Source organism: Salmo salar, chromosome ssa10 (assembly GCF_905237065.1).
Source record: "Salmo salar chromosome ssa10, Ssal_v3.1, whole genome shotgun sequence".
Classification (NCBI taxonomy): Eukaryota; Metazoa; Chordata; class Actinopteri; order Salmoniformes; family Salmonidae; genus Salmo; species Salmo salar.
Window position 1 is genome coordinate 111,590,090 of NC_059451.1, and position 19,897 is coordinate 111,609,986.

At 42.6% G+C, this 19,897-nt stretch overlaps 1 protein-coding gene across 2 annotated transcripts in view; it reads right to left on the bottom strand.

The window, feature by feature from the left end:
• LOC106561546 (nuclear pore complex protein Nup160) overlaps positions 1–18,820 on the bottom strand; it is a 33,878-nt gene extending 15,058 nt beyond the window's left edge. Inside the window, exons 1-14 of one of the 2 annotated variants that reach the window (XM_014125623.2) lie at positions 18,524–18,820; positions 17,801–17,909; positions 6,490–6,700; positions 5,975–6,273; positions 5,720–5,834; positions 4,829–5,062; positions 4,554–4,651; positions 4,299–4,383; positions 3,927–4,079; positions 3,618–3,788; positions 3,349–3,448; positions 2,950–3,115; positions 2,600–2,730; positions 607–770 (exon numbers count right to left, since the gene is read on the bottom strand). In XM_014125623.2, the coding sequence (XP_013981098.2) occupies positions 607–770; positions 2,600–2,730; positions 2,950–3,115; positions 3,349–3,448; positions 3,618–3,788; positions 3,927–4,079; positions 4,299–4,383; positions 4,554–4,651; positions 4,829–5,062; positions 5,720–5,834; positions 5,975–6,273; positions 6,490–6,700; positions 17,801–17,909; positions 18,524–18,680 (2,193 nt within the window). In that variant the 5' untranslated portion in view covers positions 18,681–18,820. The remainder of the gene's footprint in view (positions 1–606; positions 771–2,599; positions 2,731–2,949; positions 3,116–3,348; positions 3,449–3,617; positions 3,789–3,926; positions 4,080–4,298; positions 4,384–4,553; positions 4,652–4,828; positions 5,063–5,719; positions 5,835–5,974; positions 6,274–6,489; positions 6,701–17,800; positions 17,910–18,523) is intronic. The other variant, XM_014125624.2, reaches the window with a different exon arrangement.
• Positions 18,821–19,897: the final 1,077 nt, after the last annotated feature.

Sequence of the window (19,897 nt, forward strand, 5' to 3'; positions counted from 1 at the left end):
TTTGTATTCATTTTGCTGTCACATGTGTTCTGTGTTTGTTATAACCAATTTATTGATGCGATTATGATATGCTATAGGTCAGGCCCCATTGGTCCCGTGCATGCAATGCATACGTGTCAAGTAAAGAGAGCAAAGGTTGAGGGAATAGGGAATGCTTTTCCTAAACAAATGAGGGATTTCGGTAACAAAAATTCAGTCAGAAATGGCTGTAATTATGTTGCAGCTTCAGCAACATGGACAGCGTGATAAAACAAAGTTTTGTAGTGTTCGCTGCAGCATGGAGGAGAGAGACAAATGGGTGCTAGTCACACGGTCACTCACTAATTCTTTTAACACAGCATAGCAAGTCTGCAATTGCTGTCAGTCTCTCTCTGGTCATTAATGTGTCTTAATTATTTCAAACAGTGCGCTTAGAATTAGACAAGCTCAGTGCATATAGTTGATTTGATTAAAACACATAGGCTGTGTCTACAAAAATAAGTTTTACAATTCCGATTGGTCGAAAGAACAGTCTCCTCTCAGTCAACCAAGATTTGTTTTTGTTGGGGTCAGCCCTAGTGTGATGCGTTTGTATTTCTGTCTCAGTGTGTGTGTACTACTACTTACATTGTCTCCTTGACGTAGGTAGAGCTGCTGCAGTATGAGCAGGTCCCTACAGAACAGGGCTCTGGTCATGGCCATCTGACAGACAGCCTGACACACCACAGCCACCGCCACACTGCTACCATACAGCTGGGACAGACTGATCCGCCACGACAGGGACTGGCCTGCTGGGGCACACACATCAGTTTAAACCGATCCATTTTCATACAAACTGAGCTCAAACATTCAGTTTAAGTTCCTACTCAAATAATAATAAAAACTAAACTTACCAGTCAATAAATGACACCATATAGCATTATCTAGGGCTAATCTGTGTTGATATACAGTACCAGTCATAAGTTTGGACACCTACTCATTCAAGGGTTTTTATTTATTTTTACAATTTTCTACATTGTAGAATAATAGTGAAGACATCAAAACTATGAAATAACATGGAATCATGAAGTAAGCAAATAGTGTTAAACAAATCAAAATATAATTTTAGATTCTTCAAAGAAGACACCCTTTGCCTTGACAGCTTTGCACACTCTTGGCCTTCTCTCAACCAGCTTCACCTGTAATGCTTTTCCAACAGTCTTAGGAGTTCCCACATATGCTGAGCACTTATTGGCTGCTTTTTCGTCACTCTGCGGTCCAACTCATCCCAATTGGGTTGAGGCTGGGGGGGATTGTGGAGGCCAGGTCATCTAATGCAGCACTCCATCACTCTCCTTCTTGTTCAAATAGCCCTTACACAGCCTGGAGGTGTGTTGGGTCATTGTCCTGTTGAAAACAAATGATAAGCCCAAACCAGATGGGATGGTGTATCGCTACAGAATTCTGTGGTAGCTATGCCGGTTAAGTGTGCCTTGAATTCTTAATACAATCACTGACAGTGTCACCAGCAAAGCACCCCCACACCATAACACCTCCTCCTCCATGCTTTACGGTGGGAAAAACACATGCAGAGATCATCCATTCACCTACACTGCGTCTCACAAAGACATGGCGGTTGGAACCAAAAATCTCCAATCTGGACTCAAGACCAAAGGACAGATTTCCACCTGTCTAATGTCCATTGCTCGTGTTTCTTGGCCCAAGCAAGTCTCTTCTTATTGGTGTCCTTTAGTAATGGTTTCTTTGCAGCAATTCAACCATGAAGGCCTGATTCATGCAGTCTCCTCTGAACAGTTGATGTTGAGATGTGTCTGTTACTTGAACTCTGAAGCATATATTTGGGCTGCAATTTCTTAAGCTTATAACTCAAATGAACTTATCCTCTGCAGCTGAGGTAACTCTGGGTCTTCCTTTCCTGTGGCGGTCCTCATGAGAGCCAGCTTCATCATAGCGCTTGAAGGTTTTTGCAAATGTACTTGAAGAAACTTTCAAAGTTCTTGAAATGTTCCGGATTGACTGACCATGTCTTAAAGTAATGATGGACTGTCATTTCTCTTTGCTTATTTGAGTTGTTCTTGCCATAATATGGACTTGGTCTTTTACTAAATAGGGCTAATTTCACAACTGATTGGCTCAAATGCATTAAGGAAAGAAATTCCACAAATTAACTTAAGGCACACCTGTTAATTGACATGCATTCCAGGTGCCTACCTCATGAAGCTGGTTGAGAGAATGCCAAGAGTGTGCAAAGCTGTCATCAAAGCAAAGGGTGTCTAATTTGAAGAATCTGAAATATATTTTGATTTGTTTAACACTTTTTTGGTTACTACATGATTCCACGTGTGGATGACCACACACCATAGCAGGGGGTGTGGATGACCACACACCATAGCAGGGGGTGTGGATGACCACACACCATAGCAGGGGGTGTGGATGACCACACACCATAGCAGGGGGTGTGGATGACCACACACCATAGCAGTCATCTTTTTTAAAAAAAATAAATGTTTAATAAAAAAAACATGGAATGAGTAGGTGTGTCAACTTTTGACTGGTACTGTATATTAGCCATGGTATAGTGTGGTAGGTATAGCATGGTATAATATTATATAGGTCTTACCTATGGTGAGAGACCCCTCTCCTGGCTCCGAGTCAGTCTCCAGGTCCATCTCTCTGATCAGCACGGCCATGGCTGCCAAAGGGTTACGGACATCCTGTAGTTTGTTATGGATGTCCTCGATCACATTCTCACTACGATGGGAATGAAATATGCATAACAGTCAGTCACGAAACTCCACATAGCACGGCAATGCCTGCATGTGAATGACCCATAGGAGGTCAAGAACATTTGTTGGTTGAAATTATTTTTCCTATGACAATTTTTTCCCAAATCATTAATTGACTTTCAACTGGCCTCCATAGACAGTACATAGTCATTTTCAAAAACTGTTGAGGTGTGTGCGTACTGACTTGTCGTTGGCCAGTAAGTTCTCCAGCACCATCTCCGCAGCCCTCTCAGGTGACTGGAGATGTTCCAGGGCTTTCTCCATCTCATAGGCCATGTCCCCCGGCACCGCGTCACTCACCAGCCTCAGACACTGCACCAGCTGCAGCACGTCACGACCAACCTCCGGGTCTGGACATAGGGAAACATGGTACGAGGTGAAACTGGGATGAGTTAGGGAGTCCTGCAGAGCCAAAATGGCAAACAATGTCTACCTTTTCAACAAGGAGAAACAAATTCACATTGAACCACTTAAAGCCAGAATGGCTACACTTGACAAAAACCCAGTAGGTAAAGAGCTCTCTGGATCTAAAATGGCTACTATACATTCTCAGTAGACACAGATGAATGAGAGAGGTCTTTACCTTCAGCCACGGGTGTCTCTTCCTCTGAGAACAGGTACTCATCAAAAGACAGGTACAGGTGCTCCACAGCAAAGCAGGGCACCAGGAATGACACAAAGCCCTGGATCAAACACAGTCAATTATTGACTGCAATCCAGCAAAATTATTTTAATATGAAACATGAAAAAAGTATGTTTTAAATGACCAGGTTTCCTTTGTCCCCTTTTGGGTCACATGGTCCCAAATCAACTAAACATATGCAAGAATGTAGTCGCTCTTCCAATCTGTACCTTCTTCAGCACACAGACCATGTGTGTATGTGGGTTGAGCAGCAGGCCCAGCGGTGTGGCCAGAGCCTCCTGGTACTGTAGACAGCAGGTATAGAACTTGGACCAGAACTCCACCTGTAGCTGCCTGTACTCCTCCTGGCTGAACTCAAACTCTGTCACACTGCTCTGCAGCTAGAGCGGGAGAGAGTCATACATGTAGGAAACGTAGCAGAAACAAGCTGAGAAAAAAGTCAGAATGAGACGGTGTGTGTGTGTGTGAGTCAGATGGAGAGAGAATACGCAGAAAGCAGGGAGCCTGGTCTAGCTTACCTCCTTCTCCACAGCCACCGTCACCTCTTTCTTGAGGGTCTCCCAGGGGAGATCAGTGATTCGCTCTGTGCCTCTCCTGTAAATCTGTAGGGCTTTGACTAGAGCAGAGGCAGTGAATCTCAGGGGGGAGAAGAGCATGTCCAGGTAGGTCTCCTGTCATAACACAATAGATATGAGTTTTTTTCTGATGTGGGTAGGCACAATAGTGACAATATGGAATAGGAGGATACTGATAAATTGCAATGATGTTTGGATAGAGGGCGATGTCATCAAATCAGGTTCTGATTAATCCGTTAATTTAATAAATGAAATCAGATTAATCAATTCAAATCCCATTTGATATCAGTGATGAATGATGTGGTGCTGTCTTACCCTGGGGTCCTGGTCTGCTCCGATGTGGACCTCTTCCTCAGGGGCAGGCTGCACAAAGACCTGGTTCCACTGACCTGCCGTGGAACTGTAACGTCACAATGGAGGTAAGCAGAGTAGGAAATGGACAACACTCCAAATTATATTCATTTCCCCCCAGAAAACTAAATTCACAATGTTACAGAGATCATCTCTTGATATATAGGCATACAAGTCCATTATACTATCCAAAGGATAATCGAAACATGTCATGCTCACTGTTCAAAGTTGATGTATTTCACCACGGTTTGGTTGGTATCGTCCAGCCACAGGCCCCAGATGTCCGTAGAAGTGAGAGCAAAGTCCACCAGTGTCTCCTAATCACACCAGGACACACAGGAGAGGAGTCAGGCTGACAAAACATTATATTACTGAGATGAGACTTTCCGCTAACTAACACACAATATCAAAATTCCAGACACATTCCAAACCGACACACATTCTTCCGCAAAGACAACCCCTACCCACACCCTCCAGACCTCTCCTTCAGTTACCTGTGTGGAAAACAGTGAGGAGATGTGGTCCAGGCTGTAGCGGTTGTTGTCTGTGGCCACCAGCTGCAGCACAGTGAACTGTCCCCTGGAAGGTACGGCCAGGTAGATGGCCAGACACAGCCCCGTGGAGGAGAAGGCTAGCCGCAGCCGATGGCCCTGTCCTGAGGAACGCTTCACCCCCCGGCACGCTGGCATGTACTCCAACATGTCAGCCTCCATCAGACATGCCTGGTCCTGTAGGGTGAGGGAAGGAGGGACTTCCCATGTTAGCAAAAAACGGTTTCAGTTAGATTTTTTAAAATTATTTATTTTGTTGATATCCAGGTTAATATTCCTCATCATTTAATCAATTAGGCCTACTTTTAGATCCAAATGAAAAAGTTCAACATCCTTCCTCTAAAGGACATAAAGTTGCAATCCATTGGGGTGAAACTGCTATGTCCATTTGCGATATTACAACAGAGACGTCACTTTAACAAAAAAATAACACTTATTCCCTCAGAAATCATTGCACATGGGATAAAACGGCAGAGTATGTATGTACTACCATTTATTTTGTTCTACGTTTCTTGGGGAGACCAGTGGCACTGTTTCACAGATCTCAGCTTTAACAGGATGTTTATTTTATTTAACCTTCATTTAACTAGGCAAGTCAATTAAGACAAATTCTTATTTACAATGACGGCCTACCCCGGCCAAAGCTTAACCCGGACAACCCTATGGGACTCCCAATCACGGCCGGTTGTAATACAGCTTGGAATCGAACCAGGGTCTTTAGTGACGCCTCTAGCACTGAGATGAAGTGTCTTAGACCGCTGCACCACTCGGGACCCCAAAATGCCATGCTTCTGACAACAGAATTCAATAGAACAATCTCTCTATGGGACTGACCCTATAGGACCACATGCGTAGTTTATGGTCCTGACACAGAGCCAAGATGAAGGTGTCGTCCTCCAGTTCCCTCACAGCCAGACTCAGGGCCAGGTCCCCAGGGCTCTGCTCACCTCTGGACAGGACACACACACACACACACACACACACACACACACACACACGAACAAAAGAACCAGGGTTGGTTTACACAACGGGGTGATTACATGGACCCAGACTCAATCTATTAATGAAGCAAAAAACATGTCTTCTAACCTGATGGCAGTTGGCATCCAGCCAGCCAGTCTCTGCATCACAGAGCTTGTCTTCAGCTCCAGAATGGTCAAGCTGGCCTTTGTGTCGTGTTGGGGCAGTGTGACGACCAGGATACCCCCTGCAGGTGATGCAAGGGCGTAATGGGCCTCTCCCTGGTGGCTGAGCCAGGCTGCTGAGGCGGTGGGGCCTACTGTCTGGCCCACAGGGCTGGGGATGACTGCGCTGTGGGCCGGGTCCTGCAGACTCATTTTCCCCACGTCTGTAAATATGGACTGCATCTGGAGCTCTGTCACCAGCTCCTGTAGGAGAGAGGTAAGGGAGAAAAAATATCTTTGTATACAGCACAGTGTGCTGGGAAAAGGTTGTGTTGCTCTGTCTGTCAGAAAAGTAAGAACGTTGATTACGTCAACCAATTAAAAACAGAATGTTTCACACAAATAATTTCTCCCCACTCCACTGCGTCGGACATACGATTCATGCATTTTGGTGTAAAAGCATCCTAATGAGGGACTTACGCTGCGGTACATGCGTGTGGGGTGTGGCAGCACCAACCGGTGCACAGTCTGGTTGGTGACGATGAGGATGGTGACATTGTTGAGGGTCTCCTGGACGTGTACGCCTCCGGGCAGCAGAGGGCAGTGTGTGATCTTGAGTTTAACAGCATTGTTCAGTAGGTTGGTGTCCAGAGACTGCTCCACCAGCTGCACTGTGTCCCCGGAGGTGGACCTGGAGAGAAGACGTAGATGAGACAGTACGTCAATCCCAATAAAGGCCTCAGGCCTCAATTCTGCATTGACATATGAAAGCTAGCCTGGGTCAGTGCCAGCTGCATTGTATGGATTCTCAGTCTGGATGCTGTGTGATAGAACCCGTGTCACATACAGTGGTACTGTTAGATTCTTGGTTAAACTTGGAACATGGCTATCCTAGAGACTGGTTTTTACATCAGAAGTTAATGGTTATCTGTAGGAGCCAGATGGCTTTGGGATGTGCTGGGTGGACGGGAGGAAGTCATAGGATTGCTATAGGGGATACGGGTGTACATCTGTGGATTAAGCAAATCAGGGGTTGAGGTCAGGTCAAATCCCCTTAAGGGAGAAATGATGGTTTAATACCCTATTACCCTCTTCCTGTCGAACCATAATTGATGTTAGGACTGGAGAGGAGGAGGAGGGCCTATATTGGAGTATGTACACTTGTGGTGGTGGAAACATGTTTTGTCTAATGCAGCTGTATTGATCCTCTGGGAAGAATAAACTTGGTTAAGCTTTCATAATGTCCGTTGAGTGTTTTACTCAGAATTAGAACCTAACAGTACATAGTGATGTTATGTTTGATACCGGAGCCTCGAGACAGGCGTCGAAATCGCTAAGCAGTTTACTTCAAAGCAGTGGTCCCTCATGACTAGTCCAGGTCTACGACAGTCTGGAAGACTAATGTCATAGAACAGAGACTGGCTATGAATACTTAACATGCCAGCGTTGATAAAAACACAAAAAGACAGAACAGAAACAAAAGAGAGTACATCAGAAGTATGCTATATATACAAAAGTATGTGGACACCCCTTCCAATTAGTGGATTTGGCTATTTCAGCCACACCCGTTGCTGACAGGTGTATAAAATCGAGCACACAGCTATGCAATCTCCACAGACAAACAGTGGCAGTAGAATGGCCTTAGTGAAGAGCTCAGTGACTTTCAACGTGGCACCGTCATAGGACGTCAGGACGGTGCTGACTTTCCAACAAGTCAGTTTGTCAAATTTCTGCCCTACTAGAGCTGCCTCGGTCAACTGTAAGTGCTGTTATTGTGAAGTAGAAACGTCTAGGAGCAACAACAACGGCTCAGCCACGAAGTGGTAGGCCACAGAAGCTCACAGAACAGGACCGCCGAGTGCTGAAGCACGTAAAAATCGTCTGTCCTCGGTTGCAACACTCACCACCAAGTTCTAAACTGCCTCTGGAAGCAACGTCAGCACAAGAACTGTTCGTTGGGAGCTTCATGAAATAGGTTTCCATGGCCGAGCAGCCACACACAAGCCTAAGATCACCATGCGCAATGCCAAGCATCAGCTGGAGTGGCGTAAAGCTCGCCGCCATTGGGAAAGGAGGATACCTAGTCAGTTGTCCAACAATGTATTCAACTGAAATGGGTCTTCCACATTTAACCCCGGGGGTACGGCCCATAAAAATGTGATTAATAAAAAATATATATATATTTTTTTTCTTCACATTTTCAAACAGTGCATTTAGTAAGGCCCGCGTCCATAGACATGCCAGCTCTACTGGTAGTACTGTTACTACCAGCAGTACTACACCTGCACATGTTGACGACACAAGTTGTTCTGCTTCCACAAGCACATCAAACGCTAACATCAGTAATTCTACATTTGTTGTTAGCGCAGCTAGCATGGACACTGACAGTTGTGAATCTGATGCAGCCGAAGAGCTACTGCCCCCTTACCCGGGAAAGCACCGAACAACAGACAGGGACGTTGGACCATCGAAGAGGCGCAAATATGATGAGAATTACATTGATTTGGGGTTCACATATTTCGGGAGTAGTGCCTTTCCTCAGCCACAGTGTGTTATAAGTGCAAAAGTACTATTTCACAATTCGATGAAACCTTCTCTCTTGCGCAGACATTTAGAAACAAAACATGCCAATTCAAAAAATAAGCCACATTAGTTTTTTGAGCGAGAATTAAGACAACTTTCAAGTAGTAAGACATGATTAAAATCAACAGATACCTTTAATGAGAAGGGGCTGGAACAGTCTTTTATGGTGAGCTACCAACTGGCTAGGACAGGCAAGCCCCATACTATTGTGGAGGACTTAATTCTTCCTGCTGCCGTGGATATGGCTGGTACAATGCTGGGGGGGAAAGGCCCAAAAACTATACAGACAATGCCTTCATCAAACAACACTGTTTCACAACACATCAGTGACATGGCAGGAGATATTTTGAAACAATTACTGCTTTGCATACAAGCCAGTGAACTCTATGCGTTACAGCTGGATGAGTCAACAGACAAGGTGGGCCTGGCACAGCTCCTGGTATATGTCTGTTACGTTTATGGGGGGGTCAATTAAGGAAGACATCCTCTTCTGCAAACCACTGGAAACCACTGGAAACCAGCACAGGAGAGGATAGTATTACTGTTGATGATATCTGGAAATGTGCATGCACACCCTGCCCATCTACTGTTGCTAGCCCCAATTCTGACTTGTGCTCTGATATGTGCTTCACTGATTTCTGTTCCCGTAAAAGCCTGGGTTTTCTGCACGTTAACCTGTTAGGGCTAGGGGGCAGTATTTACACGGCCGGATAAAAAACGTACCCGATTTAATCTGGTTATTACTACTGCCCAGAAACTAGAATATGCATATAATTATTGGCTTTGGATAGAAAACACCCTAAAGTTTCTAAAACTGTTTGAATGGTGTCTGTCAGTATAACAGAACTCATATGGCAGTCAAAAACCTGAGAAGATTCTGTACAGGAAGTGCCCTCTCTGACCATTCCTTGGGCTTCTTGACTCTTTTTATTGAAAACTTACGATCTTTGCTGTAACGTGACACTTCCTACGGCTCCCATAGGCTCTCAGAACCCGGGAAAAAGCTGAATGATGTCGAGGCGGCCCCTGGCTGAAAAACATTAGCGCCTTTGGTAAGTGGTCTATCAGAGGACAATGAGACTGAGGCGCGTGCACGAGGCGACCCCATGTTTTTATTTTCTCTCTCTTTGTACTAAAACACAGATTCCCGGTCGGAATATTATCGCTTTTTTACGAGAAAAATTGCATAAAAATTGATTTTAAACAGCGGTTGACATGCTTTGAAGTACGGTAATGGAATATTTAGAATTTTTTTGTCACGAAACGTGTCGGGCGCGTCACCCTTCTTTACACTTCGGATAGTGTCTTGAACGCACGAACAAAACAGAGGATATTTTAACATAACTATGGATTATTTTGAACCAAACCAACATTTGTTATTGAAGTAGCAATCCTGGGAGTGCATTCTGACGAAGAACAGCAAAGGTAATAACATTTTTCTTATAGTAAATCTGACTTTGGTGAGGGCTAAACTTGGTGGGTGTCTAAATAGCTAGCCCTGTGATGCCGGGCTATCTACTTAGAATATTGCAAAATGTGCTTTCACCGAAATCGGACATAGCGAGTGCATAGAGGAGTTCTGTATCTATAATTCTTAAAATAATTGTTATGCTTTTTGTGAACGTTTATCGTGAGTAATTTAGTAAATTCACCGGAAGTTTGCGGGTGGTATGCTAGTTCTGAACGTTACATGCTAATGTAAAAAGCTGGTTTTTGATATAAATATGAACTTGATTGAACAAAACATGCATGTATTGTATAACATAATGTCCTAGGCGTGTCATCTGATGAAGATCATCAAAGGTTAGTGCTGCATTTAGCTGTGGTTTGGGTTTATGTGACATTATATGCTAGCTTGAAAAATGGGTGTCTGATTATTTCTGGCTGGGTACTCTGCTGACATAATCTAATGTTTTGCTTTCGTTGTAAAGCCTTTTTGAAATCGGACAGTGTGGTTAGATTAACGAGAGTCTTGTCTTTAAAATGGTGTAAAATAGTCATATGTTTGAGAAATTGAAGTAATAGCATTTCTAAGGTATTTGAATAACGCGCCACAGGATTCCACTGGCTGTTCCCTAGAGAGGTTAACACTAGAAACTTATTACCTAAAATGGATCAATTGAAAGTGTTGGTTCACAGCTCCAATCCAGATGTGTTGGTCATTACTGAGACGTGGTTAAGTAAGTGTTTTGAATACTGATATTAACCTTTCTGGTTATAACCTTTTTCGGCAAGACAGATCTTGAGTGCCAATCTTTACCAAGGATCACCTTCAGTGCTCGGTTGTCTCCACCAAGTCTGTCTCCAAACAATTTGATTTGCTGGTTTCAAGTATTAAACTTTCAAATAGGTCTTTGTTGACTATTGCTGGGTGCTATCGTCCTCCGTCAGCACCGGCCTGTACCCTACCTGCCCTAAGCTCTCTCTTGGCCCCTTACACTAAGTCTGAATTTGTCCTGCTAGGTGACCTAAACTGGGACATGCTTAAACCACCTGACCAAGTGCTAAAGCAATGGGAGTCCCTAAATCTTCCTCAGATTATTACCAATCCCACAAGGTATGTCTCCAAACACCCAGAAAAGGCTATTCTTCTTGATGTTATCCTCACAAATAATCCAGATAGGTATCAGTCTGGTGTTTTCTGTAATGACCTTAGTGATCACTGTTTTACTGCCTGTGTTCGTAATGGCTGCACAGTGAAATGACCTGTCCTGATTTGTCAGACACCTAAAACTTTAATGAGCGAACCTTCCTTCACGAACTGGCCTCTAAAATGGTATAGAATCAGCTTGATCCTCTCTGTCGAAGACGCTTGGACCTTCTTTTTTTATATTTTCAGTGGTATTGTTAACAAACACGCCCCCATAAAGAAAATGAGAATTAAAAACAGGTTCAGCCCTTGGTTCGACCGTGATCTTGCAGTTACTCCACCTCAAGAAATGCATTTGGCGAAAGGCTCGGCACACACATACTCAGGCTGACTGGCTCTCGTTCAGGCAAATGAGAAGTGCACTCGGGCTATCCAGAAGGCCAAAGTTAGTTACTTTAAGGAGCATTTCTCTCTCTCTGTGGGTGCAACCCCAAGAAGTTCTGGAAACTGTTAAAGACCTGGAGAATAAACCCTCCTCCTCACAGCTGCCCATGTCCCTTAAAGTTGATGTGGTTGTTACTGACAAGAAGCACATGGCGGAGCTCTAATCACCACTTCATTAAGTCAGGATTCCTATTTGACTCAGACATGCCTGCTTGCCCGTCCAACATTTCCTCATCTCCCACCCCTTCTAATGTGACTATCCCCGATGCTTCTCCCTCTTTCCCCCTGCCCCGCTACAAAGTTTCTCCCTGCAGGCAGTCACTGAGTTCGAGGTGCTAGAGGAGCTCCTGAAACTTGACCCCAAAAGAACCTCTGGGTCAGATGGTTTAGACCCTTCTTTAAAGTTTCTGCCCCTATCATCGACCAGCCTCTCTCTCTCCTTTCTGGGGAGGTTCCCATTGCGTGGAAGGCAGCCATGGTTCGTCCTTTATTTTTAGGGGGAGATCAAGCCGATTCTAACTGGTATAGGCCTATTTCTATTTTGCCCTGTTTATCAAAAGTGTTGGAAAAACTTGTCAATGATCAACGGACTGGCTTTCTTGATGTCTATAGTATTCTTTATGGTATGCAATCTGGTTTCCGCTCAGGTTATGTATGTGTCACTGCAACCTTAAAGGTCCTTAATGATGTCACCATTGCCCTTGATTCTAAGCAATGTCGTGCTGCTATTTTTATTGACTTGGCCAAAGCTTTTGATACGGTAGACCATTCCATTCTTGTGGGCCGGCTAAGGAGTATTGGTGTCTGAGGGGTCTTTGACCTGGTTTGCTAACTACCTCTCTCAAAGAGTGCAGGGTATAAAGTCAGAAGATCTGCTGTCTCAGCCACAGCCTGTCACCAACAGAATACCCCAAGGATCAACCCTAGGCCCCACGCTCTTCTCAATTTACATCAACAACATAGCTAAGGCAGTAGGAAGCGCTCTCATCCATTTATATGCAGACGATAGTCTTACACTCAGCTGGCCCCTCCCTGGATTTTGTGTTAAACGCTCTACAACAAAGCTTTCTTAGTGTCCAATAAGCTTTCTCTGCCCTTAACCTTGCTCTAAACACCTTCAAAACAAAGGTCATGTGGTTTGGCAAGAAGAATGCCCCTCTCCCCACAGGTGTGATTACTACCACTGAGGGTTTAGAGCTTGAGGTAGTCACCTCATACAAGTACTTGGGAGTATGGCTAGACAGTATACAGTCCTTCTCTCAGCACATATCAAAGCTGCAGGCCAAAGTTAAATCTAGACTTGGTTTCCTCTATTGTAATCGCTCCTCTTTTACCACAGCTGCCAAACTAACCCTGATTCAGATGACCATCCTGCCATGCTAGATTACGGAGACATAATTTATAGATCAGCAGGTAAGGGTGCTCTCGAGCAGCTAGACGTTGTATGTATGTATGCATGTATATATATAATTTTTTATCCCAGCCCCGTCCCCGAAGCAGGTCTTTTGCCTTTTGCTAGGCCGTCATTGTAAATAAGAATTTGTTCTAAACTGACTTGCCTAGTTAAATAAAGGTTCAATAAAAAAAAATTACAAATACTGACCATAATTTCCCTTGTCTGACCACTTGCATGATGAGTTTCTCACACGACTGGCCTATCTGGGTAATGATTTCTTTCTCACCTAAATGATCAGAATCTAGGATTACAGGGACTCTCCGCAACTATATTCAATGTGCGGGATAAAATTGAGGCTACGATTAAGAAGTTGGAGCGCTTCTCTGTCTGCATTAACAAGGACAACACAGCTCTCTCCATTAGACGTCGACCGATTAATCGGAATGGCCGATGAATTAGGGCCGATTTCAAGTTTTCATAACAATCGGTAATCAGCATTTTTGGACACCGATCATGGACGATTACATTGCACTCCACAAGGAGACTGCGTGGCAGGCTGACTACCTGTTATGCGAGTGCAGCAAGGAGCCAAGGTAAGGTGCTAGCTAGCATTAAACGCATCTTATAAAAAACAATCAATCTTAACATAATCACTAGTTAACCTCTCTGGGACATGTGGAACGCTAGCGTCCCACCCGCGGGACACACTGCCAACAGCCAGTGAAATAGCAGGGCGCCAAATTCAAAACAACAAAAATCTCAATTCTATTCTCAAACATACAACTATTATATCCCATTTTAAAGATAATCTTCTCCTTAATCCAACCACATTCTCCGATTTCAAAAAGGCTTTACGGCAAAGCATAACATTAGATTATGTTAGGACAGCGCCTAAACAAGAAAACATTTAAAATACAAAAACCAGAAATACAGCTAAAATTAAATCACTAACCTTTGATGATCTTCATCAGATGACACTCCCAGGACTCAATGTTACACAATACATGTATGTCTTGTTCGATAAAGTTCATATTTATATCCATAAACCCCATTTTACATTGGCGCGTGATGTTCAGAAAATGTATTTCCTCCAAAACTTCCGGTGAATGAGCACATCAATTTACAAAAATACTCATCATAAACGTTGATAAAATTTACAACAGTTATTGAAAGAATTATAGATACACTTCTCCTTAATGCAACCGCTGTGTCAGATTTCAAAATAGCTTTACGGCAAAAGCACATTGTTCAATATTCTGAGTACAGAGCTCAGCCATCAAAGCAAGCTATACAGTTACCCGCCAAGTTCTGGAGTCAACTAAACTCAGAAATAGTATTATAAATCTTCACTTACCTTTGCTGATCGTCGGAATGCACTCCCAGGACTCCCACAAGAAATGTTTGTTTTGTTCGATAAACTCCATATTTATGTCCAAATACCTCCGTTTTGTTAGTGCGTTCAGATCACTAATCCAAAGGCATAATGCGCGAGCGCAAAACCCGAGACGAAAAGTCAAATAGTTCCATTACCGTTCGTAGAAACATGTCAAACGATGTTTACAATCAATCCTTAGGGGCTTTTTAACCTCTCTAGGCTAGGCGGGACGAATTCGTCCCACCTACGTAACAGCCACGGCTATCCTGTGGCGCGATTTTCAAAACCTTAAAAATCCTATTACTTCAATTTCTCAAACATATGACTATTTTACAGCTATTTAAAGACAAGACTCTCGTTAATCTAACCACACTGTCCGATTTCAAAAAGGCTTTACAACGAAAGCAAAACATTAGATTATGTCAGCAGAGTACCAAGCCAGAAATAATCAGACACCCATTTTTCAAGCAAGCATATAATGTCACCAAAACCCAGAAGACAGCTAAATGCAGCACTCACCTTTGATGATCTTCATCAGATGACAACCCTAGGACATTATGTTATACAATACATGCATGTTTTGTTCAATCAAGTTCATATTTATATCAAAAACCAGCTTTTTACATTAGCATGTGACGTTCAGAACTAGCATACCCCCCGCAAACTTCCGGGGAATTCGCTAACATTTTACTAAATTACTCACGATAAACGTTCACAAAAAGCATAACAATTATTTTAAGAATTATAGATACAGACCTCCTCTATGCACTCGATATGTCCGATTTTAAAATAGCTTTTTGGTGAAAGCACATTTTGCAATATTCTAAGTACATAGCCCAGGCATCACGGGCTCGCTTATTTAGACACCCGGCAAGTTTAGCACTCACCATAATCATATTTACTATTATAAAAATGTCATTACCTTTTGTTGTCTTCGTCAGAATACACACCCAGGACAGCTACTTCAATAACAAATGTTGGTTTGGTCCAAAATAATCCATCGTTATATCTGAATAGCGGCGTTTTGTTCGTATGCGTTCCAGACACTATCCGAAATAGTAAAGAAGTGTCACGCGCTTGGCGCAATTCGTGACAATAAAATTCTAAGTATTCTATCAGCCGTGTCAATGCTGCCCCCTAGCCCTAACAGGTTAACATAAATCTTCGATAATATTCCAACCGGACAATAGCGTATTCATTACAGTGGAAAAAGAAGGAGCGGCGTGCTTGTGTGAGTGCGCAGTAAACAACTCACTGGTCCCAGGCTTGAGACAGCTCTTATTCTCTGCCCAGTAACAGTAGAAGCAAGAAACAAGGTTCTAAAGACTGTTGACATCTAGTGGAAGCCTTAGGAAGTGCAAAATTACCCCACAGACACTGTAGTTTGGAAAGGCAATCAGTTGAAAAAAACTACAAACCACTTCCTGGTTGGATTTTTTCTCAGGTTTTTGCCTGCCATATGAGTTCTGTTATACACAGACATCACTCAAACAGTTTTAGAAACTTCAGAGTGTTTTCTATCCAAATCTACTAATAATATGCATATCCTACCTTCTGGGCCCGAGTAGCAGGCAGTTTAATTTGGGCACGTCATTCATCAGAATTTCCGAATATTGCCCCCTGTCGCTAAAAAGTTAACTACACATGGTTGATGATATTACTAGTTTATCTAGCTTGTCTTGCGTTGCATATAATCAATGCGGTGCCTGTTAATTTATCATGGAATCATAGCCTACTTCGCCAAATGGGTGATTTAACATGCGCATTCGCGAAAAAAGCACTGTCGTTGCACCAATGTGTACCTAACCATAAACATCAACGCATTCCTTAAAATCAATACACAAGTATATATTTTTAAACCTACATATTTTGTTAATATTGCCTGCTAACATGAATTTCTTTTAACTACGAAAATTGTGTCACTTCTCTTGCGTTCTGTGCAACAGAGTCAGGGTATATGCAGCAGTTTGGGCAGCCTGGCTCGTTGCAAACTGTGTGAAGACTATTTCTTCCTAACAAAGACAGCCAACTTCGCCAAATGGGGGATGATTTAACAAAAGTTCATTTGCGAAAAAAGCACAAAATCATTGCACGAATGTACCTAACCATAAACATCAATGCCTTTCTTAAAATCAATACACAGAAGTATATTTTTATATCTGCATATTTAGTTAAAAGAAATTCAGGTTAGCAGGCAATATTAAACTAGGGAAATTGTGTCACTTCTCTTGCGTTCATTGCACGCAGAGTCAGGGTATATGCAACAGTTTGGGCCGCCTGGCTCGTTGCGATCTAATTTGCCATAATTTTACGTAATTATGACATAACATTGAAGGTTGTGCAATGTAACAGCAATATTTAGACTTATGGATGCCACCCGTTAGATAAAATATGGAACGGTTCCGTATTTCACTGAAAGAATAAATGTTTTCTTTTCAAAATTATAGTTTCCGGATTTGACCATATTAATGACCTAAGGCTCATATTTCTGTGTGTTATTATACGAAACAACATTTGAGAGTGCGCTGACCCTGGTGCATGGGGTTACGCAGCTGAAGGTTGAGTGTTTGAAGGGGTACGGGACTATAAAAAGTTTGGGAACCACTGTACTAGACGATTCTGTGCTTCCAACTTTGTAGCAACAGTTTAGGGAAGGCCCTTCCCTGTGCACAAAGTGAGGTCCATACAGAAATGGTTTGTCTAGATCGGTGTGGAAGAACTTGCCTGGCCTGCACAGAGCCCTGACCTCAACCCCATCGAACACCTTTGGGATGAATTGGTTACACCGATCGCGAGCCAGGCCTAATCGCCCAACATCAGTGCCCGACCTCGCTTATCCTCACGGCTGAATGGAAGCAAGTCCCCACAGCAATGTTCCACATATAGTGGAAAGCCTTCCCAGAAGAGTGGAGGCTGTTATAGCAGCAAAGGGGGGGACCAACCTCATAATTGCCCATGAATCTGGAATCAGATGTTCAACGTGCAGGTGTCCACATACACTACATGACCAAAGGTATATAAGAACATACATAACATACATAACATACATACATACATACATACATACATACATACATACATACATACATACATACATACATACATACATACATACATACATACATACATACATACATACATACATACATACATACATACATACATACATACATACATACATACATACATACCAAGCACAACTTGCAGGTAGCCTAGTGGTTCGAGCGTTGGACTAGTAACCGAAAGGTTGCAAGATCGAATCCCCAAGCTGACAATGTAAAAATCTGTCCTTCTGCCCCTGAACAAGGCAGTTAACCCACTGTTCCTAGGCTGTCAGTGAAAATAAGAATTTGTTCTTAACTGACTTGCCTAGTTAAATAAAGGTATATTTTTTTTAACTCACCAGTGTATGAATCTGTTGCTTGTGATGGACAGGAGTTTTCCACTTCCCTCATAGTGAAAGCCTCCTGCGCTGTCTGGGTATATCACACTGCCAGGAAGAGCATTCAGACCTGTCGAGAAACCACACATGACCTCTGGTCAGTTCCAATAGAAGCTTTCACATGGTGGCTTGGCTTGTTGACAGTCTCAAACTATTTAGGTCTGACAGGTGGTTGACCACTTGTTAGGTTTGCACCATCACAACGCTCTCTTTGCCCGATAACTAAAAGACAGCTGTCAATAAATGAGTTAAATCATTTGTGTTAGATTGCATGTCACTATAAAACCAATTGTCTAGCATTGACTTTCATGAACTGGAAGCTAACGCTACTCATGCTACGCTGTAAAACGTGCAGACTATGGAAAGCTGCTAACAACAACTCATGCACCAGGATACCGATACTTGATCATGATTTCGACGTAAGGTGTAGCTAAAGCGGCGTACAGTACGGTTGGCTAACTTTGGTTTAGGTTGGAGCTCGGGGGTAACAAAATGCACCTGCAGAGGACACCGTTATCATACTAACTAGCAATATAGCTTGTTAGCCACACGCCAGCTACATGTCAATAGTTAGCATGCATGGTGAGTCACTCACGACCACATTCTATACACAGTTTGTCATATAAACCGTTCATTTGAGCAAATAAAGAGCGGATCGTTCTTTTAATATCCATGAAGATGTACCTAGGTTTACAGTTATTTCCCGGAATGTTGGTAGGGTTTCCCTCTCAAACCCACTTATTTCTATGAAACTCCTTTCTAAAACCGCCGCCATCTTCCCCGCACCGCGTTGTGGGATTAACAAGGAAATGTACCGCCTTCTCTTCTGGCCTTTCAACATTTTAAAGCTGTATTAGCTAGCTTCTCCAAAGAGAACCTCTCTGGCTCTTATAAAATATAAGACCTATTCATTTAGCTACAGTAAAATAAGAAAAATAATACTAGGTATAGCTAGTATTAGGAATTTAAAAAACATTTCACAAATAATAGTGATTTAGGACACTCAAATGTCCCAATTCTTCACAATAGAAAAGTTATTGTCGTGTGATTCTGAGCCTTTGGCTTCACACTGACATTTACACCAACATCCAAGTATTTTCTGCATGTGTCAGAAGGGTCTAATTGGTTCCCCTAATAGTTAATATTGTACAGAAATGTCCTCATTGGACAGAAAAGGTCACACCTCCCACCCACCCTTGAGCCATATTATATTGTTGATCTGTTGATCTGAGATAAATGTAAAAAATTACGTAATATTATGTATATGAAATATACAGCATTAGCCAACATTCAAGACACAACTTGAAGTCGCAGATTAACTGGCTTCCATAGTGTTGTGCAGTCAAATCTGTCACAGTAAAGGGCAAACAGTTGTGACTGCTTATCAAAAAAATGCATAGTTTGGCTAATGACTCATATCATATGAATATATATACAGTATACTAGGTCTATACAATGTCATAACGTCAAAGTTTCAAATGATAAAGATTAGGCTCAACTCTTTGCTGACATTGGTTAATGAACCTAAATGTATATTCATTTAATTGATTTTACCTCATATCAATAATTTTATTGAGCAGTACTGTAAAACTGTGGGCAGTTCTGGCTCGCACAAGGCTTACTTACTTACTTACAGTGCCTTCAGAAAGTATTAACACCCCTTGACTTTTTGCACATTTTGTTGTGTTACAGCCTGAAATTAACATACTACATTTAGATTTTTTTTGTCACTAGCTGACACACAATAACCAAAGTGGAAATTATGATTTTAGAAATTTTTAGAAATTACAAAAAAATGAAAAGCTGAAATGTCTTGGGAGTCAATAAGTATTCCATCCCTTTGTTATGGCAAGCCTAAATAAGTTCAGGAGCAGTGCTTGACTTGGGCAGGAGCTCACCGGAGCTGAGTACCGGCACCTCAAAGTTCTACTGCTTGAGCTCCTGTTCCTCTTATAGAATATTAGCTCAAAAGTATTGTGGAGCTCCTGCACATAAATATAAACAATCCTGGCACCCAAAATGAGTACTGCCACCTTTTTCAGAACTTCTAAGCCTATT